A 20,673-nucleotide genomic window follows, 5' to 3' on the forward strand; every position below is an offset into this window, starting at 1 on the left:
GCGCGGCACCTCTTAGCTATCCATTAAACTGTATATTTAGTAGACTTCTGTATAAGCCTGAAAGAATGCTGGTGCTTTTAGAGTCACATTTTTGCTGCTTTAATGATTTATTAAAGCAGTTGCAGCTTTTTTTCAGGCTCCCAAGAAAGCTTTGATGAATAGCAGAGAGCTAGTGTGCTTGCTTTAGGTCTCAAGCACCACTTCTTAACCATGCACAGCTCTACTCCAAATGCTTTACAATTGGGGTCAGCTCCCTCACTGCAAAGTTTAAAAAAGAGCCAAAATCTCAGAAGTCAACTAAATTGCAAGACCTCAGTTTTCTCACTGGAGATCTCAATAGATTGGGTCACTTCTATTTTTTTAAAATTATTATTACCTTTAAAAACTTTTCTTGGGCCTATAATATTGGGCAAAATCACGTAATGGTGCTCACTGACTGAAAGCTGTAATCCCTGTTACGTAGTGCTCACCCATTCAAAAGCTGAAATACTCCATTGCAGGAGCCCCTCTACAACCATACACCACGTTTGGATATTGCAGATTCAATGATGTAAAGAATTCATTGTCATTCATCAGGTAAGCTGAAGTTTTAAACAATAATAAATTTTGTTATCTATATAACCCAGAGACCTGGTTTGGGGTGCAACCTGAGGGGCAGTCTAGGTTGTCAATTCTAGCCCCTACAGCCTATGCAGAGAGGGCAGAGGTGGGTGGGGGTCCCTCCTGTGTGTGAGAGTTGGGCTGCTCCTCTCTAGTGTGAGAGACAGGGAGGGGAGCCCAAGAGTGAATGTATAGAGTGCGAATGAGGGTTTGAGTATTGTAAGGATACTTGCCCCCCACCCTGAGAATCAGGGAGCGAGGGGAAGTGGATTGGGTACCCCCTCCTGACTAGTGAGAGAGGCAGGTGAAGGGGGCACAGTGGGCGGTAGTGAGTGGAGGGGTTGGGGGTTAGGGCTCCAGCGCTGAGAGCAGTAGCTGAAGTCCTGAGGAGCCCACACCACCCTCTGATTGATTGTGGTGTGTGTTGGTGTATGGCTGGATGGAGGGCCCCCTAACCAGGGGAACCGGAGGCTGGAGATTGGGGGGAAGTGGAGGCTCTGGGGTGGTAAGGGTGGGTTATACCATTCAGGTGGTGACGAGGAGGGGGTGTCATGACAGGAGTCAGAGGGCGAGCTGCTCTCAGGGAAGGCACCCCCAGCATTTGTTACCGGTGGCGTGTTCTGGCCCTCTGGACTCAGACCCAGGCCCTGGACAGCAGATCCATGGTAGCCCTGGCTTTCGGCTGCTGCTTCTTAATGCCAGGTCAGTTAACAAGGCCCCCCTCATATGTGATCTGATCACTGAGGAGCGGGCCAACCTGGCATGTATTACTGAGACCTGGCTGGGCCCTGAAGGGGGGGTGCCCCTTTCGGAAATGTGCCCAGCCAGGTTTACAGTTTGGCACCAGCCGAGAACCCAGGGCAGGGGAGGAGGGATAGCGGTTGTCATCTGGGACTCTCTTGTGGCCTTCAGGGGCACTGCTCCACAAGTGGCCAGTTGTGAGACCCTATTCCTGAAGCTGGGTTTGTGAGAACAGTTGGGATTGTTGCTTCTGTACCAGCCTCCCTGCTGTGTGGCAACCTCCCTGCCTGAGCTACTGGAGGCAGTCTCGGGGCTGGAGGTGGAGTTCCCCAGACTTATGGTTCTGGGGGACTTTAATCTGCCGTCCCTGGGATGTGCCTAAGAGGCAGCCCAGGAGTTCATGGCTACCATGGCAGCCATCGGCCTGTCCCAGATTATTTGCAACCCGAGAGTGGCCTCACACCGGACTTGGTTTTCTTGTCTGAGCAGGGGCAATGTAATCTGAAGGGGGAATTACATCTGTCCCCTCTGTCATGGTCTGATCAAATCCTGGTGGCCTTGAGATCCTCCCATGCCACCCCTCTGCTGCACAGTCCAGGAGAGGCCCTGGCCGCCACCTGGAAAAGGAAGGTGGCCAAGGCCTTGGACAAGATAGCACCTGTGCAACCTCTCTTGACCCAATGAGCCCGATGCTCCCCATGATTTACGGAGGAGTTGAGGGTTCTGAAAAGGATTAAGAGACGTCTAGAGTGCCACTGGAGGAAAACAAGGACCAAATCCGACCGAACACAGGCTAGAGCCACTATTAAGGCCTACCTTGTGGTGGTAAGAGCGGCAAAACGTCAACATTTCTCCGCTCTTATTGCATCCGCAGAATGCCGCCCGGTGCCCCTGTTTAAGATCTCTCAATCTCTTTTGGGAAAGGTGGGCCCAGTGACCCACCTACAGGGCCGTGCAGAGAAGTTTTCTGGGCATCTGGCAGATAAAATCGCTCGGATATGTTCCCAGTTGGATGCCAACCATGGGACATGGCCTGTGGAGATGCTGGGGGTAGGTACTTACCTTGTTATCTGGGAACAGTTTGACCCTGTTGGACCTGAGGAAGTGGACAGGGTACTCCGGGCTGTAAATGCCACCACCTGTCAATTAGATCCATGCCCCTCCTGGCTGGTTAAGGCAGCTCGGGAGGTGACATGTGGGTGGGTCCAGGTGATGGTGAATTCATCCTTGAGAGAGGGAGTGTTTCCAGCAGCCTTTAAAGAAGCGGTGGTGCACCCCCTCCTCAAGAAACCATCACTGGATCACACCATACTGGACAATTTTCATCCAGACTCCCACCTTCCCTTTTTAGGGAAAAAGGGAAGGTGGTTGAGAAGATGGTGGCATTGCAGCTTCAGAGGATCCTGGATGAAATGGATTATCTGAACCCTTTCCAGGTGGGTTTCAGGCCTGGATTTGGGACCGAAACAGTATTGGTCGCACTCTTGGGTGATCTCTGGTGGGGGTGGGATGGGGGTAGTGCATCCATCCTTGCTCTTTTTGACCTCTCAGCGGCTTTCGATACCATCGATCATGGTATCCTTTTGGGTCAGCTTGGGGAGTTGGGGGTGGGTGGCACAGTTTTGTGCTGGTTCACCTCCTTCCTCCAAGGCCGGTCCCAATTGGTGTTGATAGGGACCAAGAGGTCCAGCCCCCAGCCCCTCCTTTGTGGGGTGCTGCAGGGTTTGGTACTTTCCCCACTCCTTTTTAACATCTACATGAAACCGCTGGGATGAGGTATCATCAATATGCAGATAATGCCCAGCTATATATCTCCATCCCAGGTGATTTGAGCAATGCTGTGGCTACCCTTTCGCGGTGCCTGGAGGCTGTGGGGGTCTGAATGGGGAACAATAGGCTTCAGCTGAACCCTGGTAAGACGGAGTAGCTGAGGGTTAGGGGCTCCTCTGTATCCAGACGTTTACCATCTTTGGTTCTGGATGGGGTCGCACTACCCCAGACAGACCCGGTGTGTAACCTGGGGGTCCTCCTGGACTCACGACTCCTGCTCAAAGAGCAGGTGGCAGTCATGGCCAGGAGGCCCTTTGCTCAACTATGTATTACGCCCTTTCCTGGATCGGGATGCCCTTTGAATGGTCACTCAGGCCTTAGTCATCTCCCGTATAGACTATTGCAATGCACTCTACATGGGGCTACCCTTGAAAAGTATCTGGAAGCTTCAGCTGGTTCAAAACGCAGCCACGCGGGCAATTTTAGGTACCTCAAGGATGGCACATGTAACACCTTTGCTACATGAGCTGCATTGGGTCTCAGTTTGCTTCTGGGTCCAATTCAAGGTGTTGGTTATCACCTTTAAAGCCATACATGGCATGGGACCGGGTTACCTGAGGGACCATCTCACCCCCATTATATTCACCCATCCCACCTGGTCAGGCAGGGAGGGTATGCTGCGGACCCCGTCGATGAAAGAATGTCAATTGACGGGGTCCAGAAAGAGAGCCTTCTCTACTGTGGCCCCCACCCTATGGAATACTCTCCCCCTAGAGGTAAGGCAGGCCCCAAATCTCTCGTCCTTCCAGAAAGCAGTCAAGACCTGGCTCTGCCTACTGGTATGGGGCAAAAAAAGGGGCAACCAACCCTGGGGGTGGCTAGCACCTCCCATATGTTAACATCTTACTGACCATCAACATCTTGGAAGATATTATTTGTGTATGTGTTTGGTTTTTATTCTATTTTTATTGTATTTTATATTGTTTTTATTGTATTTTAATATTTATTGCTGTTTTATTGTGAACCACCCAGAGTCACTTTTTGTGAGATGGGCGGTATCTAAATTTGAAATATAAATATTCTTTTTAAAAGGTAAAAAACAAAAGAGAAAGAAATGGAAAATACATACCAAAGAGATTGAGAATATACATCCCTTTTTACAGGACCTGAAAGATTAAAAAAAAATACTAACATTTCAAGCTGAGGTACAAACTGCAGTTTGCTTTAAGATAGAATTGTACTTCCTGATATTTGGCCTTATGTTAATTTGCCCCTGAACATAGGTATCTACAGGGAAGAAGAAAAGGGATCAAATGACAGCACTTGTGTGACAATGCCATTATGCAAATGGAATGATTTTAACACAAGTACAAAATAACAGCATTTGCATGATGCCAACATCATATATACACAATCATTTTTGTATCATTGCAATTTATAGCAGATTTCCAGCCACAAAAGCATTTGCCTGCCCCGTCTAATTGGTAAGATGATCACAAAAGAAAAGAGGAAGAAGGCTCCAGAAAATAAATGCCACATTAAAAAAGCTAAGTCTGAGCGGCTAAACTGACTCTTAAAATCCTAATTAGTCCAGAACTTGGTTTCCTAAAAGACCATTTACCTCATCTGTAGCTCCCCAGGCTTTAAATTACCATTTTGGACTTTATTATTTATTTATTTATTTACACATATTTATACCACCCTACTTCTCATGACTTAAAGTAGTTTTACACAAATGCTCAAGTTAACACCACTACTGTGCGAGCTACACTGATTCCCAATAAATTGCCAGATGCAATTCAAGGTGCTGGTTGTTACTGATGAAGGTCTTCATAGCACAGGGCCAAGTGATTTGTGGAACCATCTGTCTCCAATTATTTTTCTGTCTGTCCCTCAAGATCTCACAGGGTTGATATATTCTGGGCCTTCTTGACTAAACAATTACATCTGATGGGACCTAGGAAGCCTGCCTTCTCTGTTTCTGCTCCTGCCTGAGATTCAGATGGTCCTGACCCTGATGGATTTCTATAAAACATTAAAAACTTGAATTTTTCTCAGGCATTGGGCCAGGCTATTCAGTGACCTTGTTTTTCAGGTGGTTGTGGATATCGGTATGTGTGTTGCCTCTGGCATGTTGTATTTTAGGAACTTTCGTTGATGTTTTTATTCTTAATTTTAATTGTTGTTCACCATCCAGAGTTGTATGTTGAGTGGGTGGTCACATGAATTGAATTGAACTGACTAAATAATGTTTCTATTTAAATCAGACCCTTTTGATGAGACAGGGTTTTTTTTATGATGTCAACTAGACCATGGGGCTTCTACTCTGAGGAACCTGTGGCCTTTCAAATATTGTTGGATTCCAACTTCCATCAGCTGAAATTCAGTAAAATCCGGAGAGCTTTGCATTGCCTATCCTTGATAAAGTTTTGTCTCAAAGAACTCCTAAATGACCTCTGGAAACGTAAAAAAAAAAAAATATCCTGGAAAGCTTTTCCTGAGTACATTGGCTTCCTCATATATTTTAAAAAGCACAATAATTTTGCAGATTATTTTAATCTTCAAGCTTATTTATGGAAAAAAATCTAAAAGATATCAGTATATGTATATAAACAAGGAAATACATATTTAAAATATAACTTCAGCCAGTAGTGCTCACTGGTATCCTGAAACATTTCCCATTTTGATGCTTGTTTTTGCTTCCCATTTCTATTCACAATGAAGGCCCCCAAAGCAACCATCAGTTACAATATCAGAGATAATTACTGCGTTCTTAAACATTTAACCTGCATAGTTTTATGAAAAAGAACCTGTATACATTCCAAAGAATATTCTATTTGCTTATATCTCCATTTCTACTTCTGCACACCTACTGGGAGGTAGCTATTTGCAAAAATTTGCAAAGGAGATAAATCTTCAGATAGGGATGATCAGTTTCAGTTCAATATTGTGAAAACAAATATAGTCTTTTAAAATGGAAGACTAGGCCAAAATGGTCTTTCCAACCTGGAACCTTCCAGATGAGGGTTAGCATTAAATGAAGGTTAGAAGGTATGGTCACCTAGTATGCCTGGTGAATTCACAGTTGAAGTAATAAAGGCAGTAAATTTAATTTATTTAATTTATTTATTCACCACATTTATATAAACGTGACTCTGGGCAGCATGGTATAAAAAACAGACCATAAAAGAAACAAATATTAAAAATTATTACATAGTAAAAACATTAAATATTATTTAAAAAGACTAGGAGAGAGCATCTTTGATGTGACATACAGGGTAGCCATCTCACCAGTTCTCCATTTCCCTGAGATCCCCAACCCTGCTGACATAGCCAAGTTTTGAGGGACTTCTAGAAGATTGGCAGAGTTGGGGCCAATCTCGCCTCAGGGGAATGATGCTTCACAGGGTGGGCGCCACGGCAGAAAAGGCATGTCTTCTGGGTCCTGCCAGATGGAATTCCTTAGCAGACTGGACCTGCAACATACCCCTTCTGGCGGACCTGAAGGGATGGGCAGAGATAATTGGGAAGAGGCAGTCCCTCAAATAACCCAGCCCCATGCCATGAAGGGCTTTAAATGTGAAAAATAGCACCTTGAATTGGGCCTGGAAGCAAACTGGCAACTAATGCAGGCCACAGAGCAGAGATGTAATGTGTGCTGTTTTAGGGGCACACGTGACTGCCCACACCACTGCATTTTGTACCAGCTGAAGAAATAGTTCTCTTTTCTTGACTTCCTTTTTTAAACAGGAGATTAATCTTAGAGAAGAAGACAATGACAAGAAAAAAAACATGAAAGATAAGGGTATTTCTATCTATCTATCTATCTATCTATCTATCTATCTATCTATCTATCTATCTATCTCTCTATCCATCCCTCCCTCCCTCCCTCCCTCCCTCCCATAATGTGGAGCTGGAAAAGATGGACGATGTGAAATAAGGAAAGAAAGAATACAGATTACTTTGAACTATGGATGTGGAGATGATACCATGGACTTCAGGAAAAACCCATCATTTGGTCCTGAGTGAAATAAAGACCGATGGCATCCTTGAGGACATGATCAGAAAGCAGAAACTCATGTGACTGGGCATTTGATGTGAGCACGTCAAGGCTAGGAAAAACAAGTATGCTTGGCAAGGGTCAGGTGCGCAGAAGAATGGAAAGATGACTGGTAAGGCAGATGAATGAGTTCAGGAACAGAATGAAATATTCTTGAAACTGTTGTTGAGATAAAAATGGCAGGAATTTGTTGGAAACAACACTAGTCCCTAATTAAATAGTTGGCATATAGCTAACAGGAGAAGGAAATCAAGTGTCTCTGCAGATATATGTTCTTTTACATGATGTGCTTTGGCCTTCTGCAATGCACTCGCTTGGCTGCTGCCTTTCATCCTTAATCTCCTTTGGCTAAGAATTGCCTTCTTAGTTTTGATCAGATTTGAAAAGCTCACTGACTCACATGAGATCATGACTCAACCCTTTTATGATTACAAAACAAATGTTCTGGTGCTTTTATTCCTAGCACAGACTTGGCCTAACCTTCCCCTTTGGCTTCTGCTTCTTCCTGTTCCAATTTTAATAATCAATGCCCAATCAATGTCTGTAAAAGAGAATGTATACTAGGGAAAGCTACTCTACAGAGTACATTGAGACTCTGCACAGAATTTGGTTCAGCAGTGAACAAGCAGTGGCATACTAGCATTCAATTCTCCTCTCATGCCACTGGTTCAAGGGGATGCAGCTAACAAATTATAGACAGTTTGCTTAGCATCCCATGAAAACAAGCCAATGTCTTTGATTCACATGGCAAGCTTAACAAAAGTGGTCAGAGCAATCCAATGTTCTTTACTGCATATGGCCACCTAAGAAGCCAGTAGGTTTTATTTTAGCACAGTGTGCTTCCACACTGCTTGTTCACTATTAGACCAAATTATAGTTTAGCATAATGTAATCATTGTGGGTTGGGAACAATAACTTTATAATGAGGCTGGTCAACAGAAGACAGCAGGGCAGGCTTCCTTCAAGTTCAGTCACCACACAGAAAATACTACTGCAGGAATCTCCTATACAACTTTCAGAGGTGCGGCAGTTCTCCTTTGCATTTTGCCATCCCATGCTGACTAATTGTGTAGTAGAGAAAAAAATCAGTCTTCAAGCTTCTCAAATGTTGAACAGAATAAATAAAAATCTTACCTAAGGAGAAAAGAACTCCTCAGTCCACAGAGACTTTAAAAGCATTCTAGCCTAGCAAATTTTTGGAAATAATTATATTTGCGGGGAGGGGTGCTAGATCATAGCTGAAAGATGCAGATCAGATTGAGAAGAAAGCTTTCAACTCTGTAATCTCTATAGATGAAGCTGCATTAAATAAGCTTATCAACTTATGGGAAGCATCTGCATGGGGGGGTCAAACTTAGAAACCACTTATCTAGAGTTCTACATGGTTTTACTTAAACTAACAATAATCCTGGTTGTGGAACAATTTATTTTATTATCATAACATGCAGGGTAAGAAAGTAGCTTCAAATGAGAACTTGAAGCTGTGAGTTAATTCAACCAAGTATGTTAAATATATAATATCCCTTTGTACAGACAGCTTTGGGTCTGAGATTTCAAGACCCTATAAAGTAGAAAGCCATACAAACATTACTGTCAGGATGTATAGTGAATAAATAGTGTATTGGAGCTGGTTTGAGAATATTTGGATCCAAATACTTGCACAAAGAGAAGAAAAAGTAGCAGGAAGAATCAGTGTGCACAGTACCAGCCTCCTTTTGTATTTTTTTTCCCTATAGACATGAAACAAACAAGTGGAACTGTGATGGTGTAATGAAGTCTTTCACAAGCTACATTTTCCAGATGACCAGATTGCCAGATTTCCAGCCAGGAACTAAAGTGAAGAAGATCGGCATAACAGTAACAGCTAACATAGGAGACATGGTATATTTCAGAGAATGTTATCTACATCTCCCATAAATCTAAGTAATTATTGCTAATGGCTCAAGATAATGGAAGCTGTAGGACAAAATCCCCAGAGGACACCAGAATGCCTACATATGGTTAAAGTGATTATGTAGTACCAGACCCAGGAGTCAATCATGGGTCAGTCTCTTAGTACAACCTAATTTACATTGTTAGGGTGAGGATAAATGGGAAAATCATACTCTTTCAAGAACCATCACTCCTTTGTATGAGCAAAATTACAGTAGCAGCAATAATAATACTAATGTCATCATAATCACCATTACCACCACCACCAATTTCACTCACAAGATGTCTTCAACTTTTTAAACGTGACTAGGAAGAAGAGAAAAAAGCCTGGATCTCACTATAGCCTGTTTCCAATAAAATAAAATGCAAGGGTTTTTTTTTGTTTGTTTTTTTAATCTGAAATCTGACCTGCATGTTTGGACCTTCATTTAGAAGTCACTCTGAAAAAACAGGAGGATGGAAAGAGTTTTGGAGAATAAAAGAACAACTGGCCCAACTCTTGGAAAACTTTGAGCTGACATGTCCGCATTTTTTCCTTTTGGTCTGTTTTAACCATACCTTGAACCATGAGTTCTGCAGTCACAGAAGCCTTCCCAGCATTATTCATCACGGTGCAAGTATAAATTCCAGCATCAGCCAGCTGAGCATTTTGGATTTCCAAAAACTGGATGCCTGCTTTCTCAAACATGTTAAAACGATCATTTTTCTGCACCTGAATTTCATCCTGCATGCATCATGAAATAAAATAACATTTCTAGATGTAGTCATCAAAGGAGAAAAAAAGATACCTTTTAATTTCATGCTTTATTATTTTCTCTGCTTTACAATGAAGTGTTTTCCTTGGCATGTGCATATAATACTAAGATGTTCCTCAAAAAATAAACCACTCCACTGTATACCAGAAACATTAGCATTTTGGGCTTAGTGTCTTTAACCCAGGTCAGGACCTTCTAAATTCTGGATCAGAAGACATTTTTATTCAAATGCAGAGAGTTTGACTTGTCTGAGCATCACATTCTGGAAGGTAACTTCTAAGTGTTTACCTCTCCTAGCTTTATCTGTTAGGCTTCTCAACACTAAAGCAGGCTAGGACTGGAGGGCAATGAGAGTGTAGAGTGGCCATGGTCTATAGGAATTCCATCTCACTGACAAGATGCTTCATCCTATACTCTGCCAATTTTGAGTGCATACTGTTATGTTTAGGTGGCTGGGATATGTAGGGATATTGTTAGCCACCATCTACCCTGCTACCTATCTCTCTTCCTGAGCTAGTTGGGTTAATCAGAGGCATCTCACTGGACCAGCCTATGTTCCTTGTCTTGGGTGATATCAATGACCATCCTGAGGTCATTAACCATGACCTCAGTATGGGAACTGATCAGTTAGAAACTTAGTATGGGAACTGATCAGTTAGAAAGTATCTGGCCCTGTGATTACAGCATGGCACATGTTGGATTTCACTTTCTGTTCAGGTGGAACTGGTGATTTGAAGATGGAGGAGCCTTGTGCTACTTCATTATCATGGACAGATCACACACTCAAGAGTTTTATCCAGGCAGCTGGTATAAACCTCTGCAGGGGTAAAGGACCAGTACTTGAACCCAGGCACCTGATGGATTTGAATGGTTTCTTGAATATGCCTGGGGAAATTTCTGTATTATTGATTAGCAATGCTGTTGATGGAAGTGGTCTGATAGTTGATACTATTGTTCCTAAGCATTCTCTTCCTTCTCACAGAGCCACATCAGCCCCTTGGCATACTAGGGAACTAAAAGTGATGAAGTGGATGAGACAACAGTTATAGCAGAGCAGAAGAACTCTCAGGTGAAGTCAGATTAAGTGAGTGAGGCCCATCTGAAAGCTCATTTCAATTGCAGTGGAGACAGAAATAGTACCTACTTCTTTATCTCCAATGCATCTGCACTGAACTAGCCAGCACTGCTTTTCCAGACTATATGACATCTCCTTTACCATGATGTTGAAAGGAAGGAGCTGGGATAATTGGTATTCATTGTGAGCAATGTACACTGTTCTTTGTAGACAAGGAAATTAAATCTATCTACATAGTTACATCGGGGCAGATCACAGAGATATAACCTTGCCAAGTGCTTATCTTATTATTATTCTTTTTTGGCTTGTAGATCTCAGGAATATGGACAGGGTATGTGGAGAGACCAGAGCTACCATCTGCTTAAATAAGCCAGTGCAGGACTGGCCTCATTAAGTGATCTATGCCTCATCATGGGAGGGATATGTTCCCATGGAGGTAATAGGATCTTTACTCCTCATTTGAACCAGTAGACTTGTACAATTATAGGACAATTTCAAAGGTTTTATTTCTGGGAAAGATAATCAAAAAAGTGGCGACCTCACAGCTCCACATACATTTGAATTACAATGATTTTCTGAATGCATTTCAACAGAATTTTGGCCCAGTCCTCGTTTGTATTGCTTCAAAACTATGATGTGCATTTCCAGGGGAGTGGCATTTGGGTCCCAACTCTCTCAGCATTTAGAAAATCTGTAGAGACACATTTCTTTCACCAGTATTTTCACTGTTAAATGATTCTGATAACTATTTTGTTAATTTTAATGTGGATTTTAACTTCACTTTGCACAGAGATGAGAAATTATCTGATCATTTTATATCATCACAAGTCTTCTCAAACACTCCAATCTGATGTAAAGTTCCCATCCATCTGTCCACAAATATCCCATATGTCACTCAAATTGTTGAGCACATGTTCGCCAACAATATTTTCAGTTTTCTGGGCCTCCCCTCAATCCCATATATTTTGGCCTAAATATGTTCCCCACACTATAGCTATAGGTTTGGTCAATCAGTGGAAAAGGGTACCTGTCACATTGTCCTTAACAAAGCTATACCTTTTCTTAGGTTCATTCAGCAGTGAGTTAAGGAGGCATCTTGCCACCTCCTTAACTCAACCTTTAATCCTTGCCTGCTTCAGATTCAAATATTACAGACCACTAACATTAGAATGCTTTGAGATGGCAAAATTGATGTATTTGATTAGGGAAAAGACAATAACTACATTTGTTAGTAACTGGAAGCCCTTTATGGACTTTTTGCTGAAAACGGGGAAAAAAATGAACTTGAGATTTATGTGTTTGATGATTAGAAAGGGTAGAATATGGAAAGAAGGGAGCCATGATGTAACCTTAGAGAGAGAGAGAGAGGGTAAAATATAAATGCATTTATAACTGCTGTAAAAAAGATCAGAAGCCACTTCTTTGTGTCTTTCTTTTTCTTTTTCTCTTTCTTTTTTCTTTCATTTCTTTTCTATTTACTAACCACTTTTCTTTTCTTTTACTTTCTTTTTCCTTTAAATTTGTGTTTTTATTTTGCAAAAAACTTAATACAAATTAATTAAAAATAAAATAAAATTAGAACACTTTGTATATAAGTCTGTCTTTCAATGTCCCTAATAGAATAAATGTAGATAGGCCAAAACACAATTTTATTAATGATGCAAATGGGGAAATCTGAAAACTTTTTCCTAGATATAATACCAGACATAAGGAAAAATGAACCATGGTTGAAGATCCTCTCAGTATACATGCATAAACAACTCTTTAGAAAAACTGAATAGTCACGCAAACAATTATACCTTGAACCAGGTGACCTGAGGCTGAGGTCGCCCTGTTATCTTACAGGAAAATTTACCAGTCTGTCCTTCTCGTACAATGACCCGGTTGGGTTTTGTAGCAAACTTGGGTGGACATTCGCCCCAGATGCTTGGCCGTTGTTCTACAGGTAGGACAGCAGGTCGACCCCTGGACATGAAATAATATTATCAGGGACTAATAAGACAAGTCATCAAACATTATTATTGAATCATGCTTCTTAATAAGTTGCAGAGTATTGCAGGCAATATGCAGTATAGTGCCACTCACGAAGTGAATTCCATATATGTATTGTCTTGGAATGCAACATGTATCTTCAAGTATTAGGAAGCAAAGGCTTGCTTTTTTCCCAGCATTACTAGGAGGCACACATGCCAACCTTTGAATAACTGGTAAATTTAGACCTGGCACAACAAGCATACACTTTGTCTCCCTGAAAGGTCCAAATAATTAAGAAGAAAGAAAATTATGTGTATAAAACAATGTTGGTGAGTGCATCATGGGAGTGCAAGTTCAATAGATGTACAAGAAAGATCTTTTTTTTTTAGACTTTTTATCCCGCCTTTATTATTTTTATAAATAACTCAAGGTGGCGAACATACCTAATACTTCTTCCTCCTCTTATTTTCCCCACAACAACAACCCTATGAGGTGAGCTGGACTGAGAGAGGGTGACTGGCCCAAAGTCACCCAGCCAGCTTTCATTCCTAAGGCAGTACTAGAACTCACCATCTTCTGGATTCTAGCCTGGTGCCTTAACCATTAGACCAAACTGGTTCTCTCTGTACTCTACATTTCTCCTGCAATTAAATACCATTTTACCTAATGACTTCATCCAATATACACACAAATGCAAAAACATGCTATTTGACAGATCTAGCTGCAACAAATAGTATAAGCTTTCTTCTTGGTCATTTTTTTCCCTGAATTGTTGCCCCATTCTCATACCAAAATCACCACCATCTGAGTCCAACTCAACTATGATTTTCTGTTGTGAGCCTTTGGAAGAACTATGCAATCTTGTACAACCTTAAATCAGGTAAGTTGCTCAAAGCTGCCATTAGTTTAAGATGAAAAGTATCAGAGTTATTTTCTCCCCCAAGATAAAATGTAGGTAATATTTCCAGTCCAAGGGCTTGGAAAAGATTACCTAGTTCAGAAGCCTTTTTCTACCTGTAAAACTACTAATAGAAAGACACCATTGTGATAAAAAAGGAAAGCCCCTCTATTGATGATATCCCACACTTGGCTTTGACTGTCACAGAATATTCTCCCCACAACTAAATGAACTCATATGACTCTATGCAGCAGACTCTGATGCATCTCAGTTTGTGAGAACTGGAATTATTTACCACATATGATTTCTGGCAATTCATCTAAAAACACTAATTACGCAGTTAACCATGGGGCCCGGAAACAACAAACTTCTACAGAAAATTCAGAATCTGTTTTGCAAAATCATAAGACAACCATTCATTTTAAATAAATACTAAACAGTTAATACTTTTTGATACTCAGGTTCTACCACTTCTGACTGGTTTCAAAATTGTAAAGATGACAGGATTAATAAGCATGTTGTATGGGAGAGATAAACAGAATGTATTTTGTTTTAGGTACATGCTGTAAGCCTGTCACTATTTGACTTGGCTACTTTTTAAAATAATTCCTGGCATATTAGGGAAGGTGGGGACAAAACCCCTGCTGTTTATGATGTTCTAATCAATTGATATATTAACTATCTTATGAGCACTCCCTTTAAAATTTAAGAACTAAAAGTTATTTTAAAAAAGTAATCTCAAGAAGCCTGTAAAAATCCTGTGCTTTGAGAATGAGCAGCTGGGCAACAAAGTTAGTTTTTAATCTTTTTTCCAAAATTTAAAGATAATTATTAGCATATTTCCATAAATATTCCAGAACAAGGCATTTCTAAAGAAGACCAGAAAGTAGTCTTTGCTATATGCTGCTATGTTAAGATGAAGAATTAAATTAATTATATTATACATTTTTGCAATGTTAACCAAGCTCTGCTTATATTTCAGAAATTCAAAGGCCAAATAACCAATACCAGTTCAACAGAGTTCAGTGAGTTCATCACTTAAAACCATGATAAAGAGCCATGAAATAAGGGACAGCACTAGAACATGCAATTTACACTAAGCAATACCTATTCAGCCTGGTTCCCCTCCAGCTCTGGTGGACTTTGATTTTCATAAATGCCCCAGCCAACATATTGTTTGCTGAAATCCAAAAAATGTCAAGCATGGCACATTAGGGTTAAGATTAAGGGAAGTCTGGCTCACTTTAATGGCAAACATCACAACCACACGTATTAGTAGTGAATCGTCAACAGTGATGAAAATGAAGCTGTGAGTTTCAAGCAAACTTTGGAGTCATGGTCATGTGTACTGCACAGAAAGCTTACCCATAAGCAAACCAGTTGTGCTCATCTTCTGCAATGTATCAGAATACTAAAAGAAACCACATGTGATCCCAGCCCAAGAAGCAAGCACCATATTATAAAGACTGTAATATGGGGAAACTTAATAATGTTGATTAAAGTAAGGTAATAATGAAGTGTTAAACCAATAGCTAAAAATATTAAAGGGCAAAGGAATTATAAAAGTTGGGCCTCACTTGACTTGTCTCTATTTCTTTCTTTAAAAAAGAAACAGCAGGTTGATAATATAATCTGTACTTCCCAGTGAAATAGTTAAGAGTTAAGAGTCAAACTAGAAAATACATGAAATTAATCCTCATGGGGGGAAAAAAAAGCAATTCAGCTCCCTGAATCTGAATCAGGATCAGACAAAAATCTGGAACGTGGGGTGTAGAAACAGCTAATAATAACCCCAGAAAGCAAGTTTCTATTGGCACCAATAGAGATATCCTGACTAGATCTAATAACAAAGTTTAAAAGAAATTAACAAACTGGTGAAAGGATGACATATTTCTTGTACTGTCAGTTTCGTTCAAAGTTTTGTCAGCTGAACAGAGTAAGCACAAAAGACACCAAATGGCTTAGACACCTTAACAGTACTGAATAATGTAGAGAGCAAGCAAGATGACCTTGACAGAAATATACAAGAACTGTTACCTAGGCAAAAGGGGCCAAAACATTTTTAAGCCCAGAAAAACAAGATAACACTTGGAAGTGGTTCAGGCAAAGGCCTCCCTAATTCACTAGAGTATAAGAAGGGGAAGATGTACAACACAATCAGATTTGCAAGACTAATATCAATTCCACTAGGTAAACCAGACAGGAAAATATATTGACATTGTCATAAATACATGGTTTCAAGAAATGTTTTGAACACAGCTGAATTATTACTATTGAAGTCAAACAGAAAAGCTTGCCTTTTTCAGATATTTCAAAAGCTGGGCATGTTACATGATAGATATCTGCTCTAAGTATATAAATGCCACTCAAACTCTTACCCAGAACTTTTGACACCGGACGGCAAATTGTATTTCTTCAAAACTTTTCCTAAAAGAAAACAGAAAGATGGTCAGACATAAAAATATTTTATCAGGACTTCAAATCATTGGAATCTTATTGGAATTCATGGATTTCTCTGTCTCTATATATTGCAATAAAATATTTGCCTATGATTTAAAAAATATTATCAGAAAAGACATTATTTGCTTCTCCATTGGCCCATTACCTGAAAAACACACATATTCAAGCTTTGCTCACTTGCACCTCACAACAGAGGTGGAGCAATTGCAGTGCATGGAATCAGCTGTTTGCTGTGGAGTGCTTTGAGGAGCACTCCAAACTAGAGTCCTATACCCCCAAATGAGAAACTTCTATTGAAAACGTGGTTGTACCTCACTTGTCCACACATACAAATAGAAATGCTTAATCATTTTTGCCATTTCAAAAACTGCCCACAGACTTGCAGTAGGAAGTTTTTATTTACTTCCAAGTGTCTAGCCTGAAGCCATGTTTGGCTCACCTGCCTGTATCTATTATCTTTTCCTCAATATATTTAAGATATTTCTACAACACATTCCTATGCTGAAACATCATGACCAAAACCTTGCTTTACATTTTACATAGCTGTTTCAAGTCAGATGGTCAGGATGCAAGGTATTATCCCGTGAGACTGCAGCACCATCTACTGGATATGAGCAAATGTGTTTATAAATTTAAATGAATGGCAAATACAGCTGGCTTCTGCAAAATATGGGAGGCAGCATAAGAGATAGAAAAACGTTAATAAAATGCGATGTAAATTTCCGGAAATAATAATTTATTCTTATTTCAACAGAAAAATAAAAATCATGGTGGCTAAGCCAAAGATTTTAACCAAAATGTCCTCAGATCAAATCCTTCCAATATCATGGGCTTCTTCTAGAGATGTTTAGGCAAGCAGTAGGAGGATAGCAATGTTCTATCCTTAAAAGGAATTGTTATATATGACCTAGATTAAACTGCTTTGAAACATGAAAGCAGTCTTCCCATTTGGTATCCTACAGGTGTGAATTCTGTATAAGAATAGCCCTGCTGGATCAAGTCAAGGCACACCTTGACCCAGTATTTTGTTCTGGGGTGCTTCTGGGGTGCTCGCTTCTGGGGTGCTCGCAAGCAGAGATACCGACAACTGCCTTTTTGGACAACTGGTATTTGGAGGCATGCTTCTCCCAATCTTGGAGGGAATATTGAGTATTCAGGATAGATGGTCTTCAGCAGACTTGTCCTCCATGAATTTATCTAGTTTCCTTTCAAAGCCACCCAAGCTCCTGAGGGCAACAGGTTCAAAAGTGTTGTATCTAGATTAGGATGAGGAAACCTGTAGCTCTTCAGATATTGAAGATCTACAGCTCCCAGAAGCCCAAGTTACACAGCCAATTATGAGGGATAGTCGTTTTCTGAAATCATAGGTCTATTGTTCCTGATCTATATTGGTGGGGTCATTATTACTATAATGTAGAAAAACAAATGGCAACAGGCACAGAATCATCCTCAGGGTGTTTCCACGTAACTGATGGCCTTGCCCCTCAAACTCTCTGTAGCAGGTTCACATTACAACTTGTGTATCTTCAACTGCTGGGTTCTTTCCTCCCACTGAGTTAGCCGGGGCATAAAAATGGCAGCCAGCTGGCATTCTGTCCTCAACTTTCCACATCTGCTTTTGCAATCAGGAAAATTAAACAAGGCCGTGGTGGAGCAAAGGCCATGGTATAGAAAATTTAGCTTCCAGAATGGAACATGTGCTAGACTGCTAACATTCTTACCTTCCACTGTTAATTCCACAGTCACCTGGCGAATCCCACCAGCATTTCTGGCCTGACACATATACAGACCACCATCTTCCTCCTGCACCCCTTTAATCGTCAAGCTGAAAACTCCCCGGATGCTGCAGTCTGCTACACAACGCTCTCCTGTAACAAGGTGGTCATTTCTGTACCATGTGATCTGAGGTTCTGGGTTGCCTCTCACCTAAAACAGTTCCATGTAGAAATAACCAGAGGGGAAGAATGGGGGTTGAGGGAGGAAAAAAACAGAAAATGATTTTATCTGGAAGAAATGCAGAACACTTTGCAAGCCAGTGGAAAAAGTATTTTCTGAAGCAGTATCTGCTAAACACATACAAATCACCAAGAGCCAAAAGGCAAAAATCTGAGCAGAAAGAAGAGAATCTACTGATGCATCAAGCTGTTAGACTAGTAATGTTGATCCAAAAACCTCTTCTGCCTGTTGAGGTTTAAAAGCCAAAATTGAGAAATCTTGAGAAGCAGTTTCAGAAGATAAATCTATTACACCACATTTCAATATGGTATGGCAGACCTATGACAGCATAAATTAAAACAACCATATGTAGCTTGAAATTCACAGGATATAACTTCCTTTATCAGATGTATTCCCTTTGAAAAGTGTTCAGAACAGCATTGCTCAGATAACTCTATATAAACCAGCTGTAAAATAAAAAGTAAGGGTAAGTAAGTGTACTAAGTCTGGTCAACAACATTTTTCACACATGAGAATCAGATCCCCCAGATAAATTTTGTAAATGTCTAAAAATAGCAAATTTAACTATTTTTCCCCTTTTGGATAGTGGTGAATACTGAGGATGGCCAAAATGTAGTGGTTATTATCTGTGGATTTTTTAGGCATTCACATTAATCTGAGATTGAAGAAAAAATATATTTGAATGTTTACATCTGATTTTCAAACATTCAAAGGATATGTATTTTCAACAAGATAAAATGGGAAATAATTTATTTGATACACTGTGCATATTGATGTTAGAATATGATGAAAGGTATATTAGGAGACACTCATATTTATATTACTCCAGTATTTTTACTACAGGTAAGTTTTTATATTAGATTAACGGGGCTGAAAATTAAGGGAAGATTTGTTTACATGTGAAGGTATTTTGGCTTCTGCATTATGTTTTTCATGTTTTAAACTTCCAGAATTCCTTAATAATGTGTTATGTGGAACTCTGCACAAAGCTATCCAATGACCAAACAACAATACATAATTCCAAATGTTCAATGAGAGACTCAAGGAAGCAATAAATCTAAGCCTGTCATATGTATCCTGTTACCCTGAATTTGTTACACTGAGCAGCAAGTTAAGCTCAAAAATATTTCTCAGTATATTCATTCCCTTAGTAAATTACTTTGTTAGCCCCAAGTCCCATGCCAATGCACAAATATTACATTTGCACTTATAAACATTCACTTTTATTTATTAGTCAATCAACTGTATCAAAATACAAAACAATATCAAAAGGTAAAGTGCAAAGATACAAAGATATAAAATGAAGTACATTCAAATAAAATAATCACCTTTGCATACTACCTAATCTCTTTTATAAAATGAGTTCTCAGTTGAATAGCCTTAACTATAAACTTGGTCCTACAAGTAACACACAAGTTTACACCCTGGAGAAAATAAGGCAATCTATTGCTAGTATCCATCCTGGATCCATCCATCCAATAGGCCATCCTGTCAAGTAGCAGTACTTCACTCTTACTGAAGCATAAAATTTGCAGTCAAATAGAACATGTACAATATTTTCTGCCTGAGGCTGGCTTCATTCATTCATTCATTCATTCATTCATTCACTCACTCACTCACTCACTCACTCACTCACTCACTCACTCACTGTATAGGGCTGCCCATCTCATTTGCATGTGACTCTGGAGGGCATACACAGTTAACACACTTAACACACATATACATTTTCTTTCATACTATGGTGCTCAATATAATCTCCCAGGTTTCACCATAGAATCAAATAAATCAAATCTCACTCTAGTAAAAAGTGTTCCTTGGTACTGTGCCATATACATAGGTATTTTTCTATTTGAAATACCTTTTTATTCTTTGCCAAGTATTTTAAGGGATTAATATTTGCAAGTGAATTAATATTGGTTCAGGCACTTCAGGCAAAATCCTCTGTTTAAACATTTTCTTGTCCTGATATTTAACTTAAGTTAGATATTGAACTCATAAGCCATACTGCAAGATAACTTTGATAAGTAGTTAAACCCGAGTGGTGGTATGTGTCATACTAATCTGTTTCTTTGGACACATTTTGGGTAATCTGTCAAGATCCATTAAAAAATCCTCCAAAATAATTAAAAATTTGATCATAGAATAACTTTGTACAGGATAGATGCCTGCCTCAGCTCTAACTGCAGAGACTAGAGTTTTCCTTCTTAAGCATCTTAAGAAACAGGTCTGAGTTTGAGTTTTTCAACCTTTTGGCTAATATCAAATTTAGTATAAATAAATACATTACACTAAGATGTTGCTTTGTGTACATTTAAATTTTAGACAGAGATACTGTTTTATGTGTATTTAAATTGGTATATGTAGACTGGCTTGAAAAGCACTAAAAACAGCTGAAAAGGGAAAAAAGATGGCAGTTATAGAGTACATGTTCCAGTTCAAATGCAAAGACTAA

At 40.0% G+C, this 20,673-nt stretch overlaps 1 protein-coding gene across 2 annotated transcripts in view; it reads right to left on the reverse strand.

Moving 5' to 3' along the window:
- The window catches only part of MYLK (myosin light chain kinase), a 204,925-nt gene that overhangs the window by 117,919 nt on the left and 66,333 nt on the right, over positions 1-20,673 (reverse strand). For both annotated transcript variants that reach the window (XM_025170519.2, XM_025170489.2), the window contains exons 3-7: positions 17,987-18,191; positions 16,184-16,232; positions 12,733-12,898; positions 9,662-9,827; positions 4,241-4,277 (exon numbers count right to left, since the gene is read on the reverse strand). In XM_025170519.2, coding sequence (XP_025026287.1) covers positions 4,241-4,277; positions 9,662-9,827; positions 12,733-12,898; positions 16,184-16,232; positions 17,987-18,191 — 623 coding nt within the window. The remainder of the gene's footprint in view (positions 1-4,240; positions 4,278-9,661; positions 9,828-12,732; positions 12,899-16,183; positions 16,233-17,986; positions 18,192-20,673) is intronic.

Source organism: Python bivittatus, unplaced genomic scaffold, assembly GCF_059951505.1.
Source record: "Python bivittatus isolate LINGU-HERP-01145 unplaced genomic scaffold, Pbiv_v1 ctg000480_np1212, whole genome shotgun sequence".
NCBI lineage: Eukaryota > Metazoa > Chordata > Lepidosauria > Squamata > Pythonidae > Python > Python bivittatus.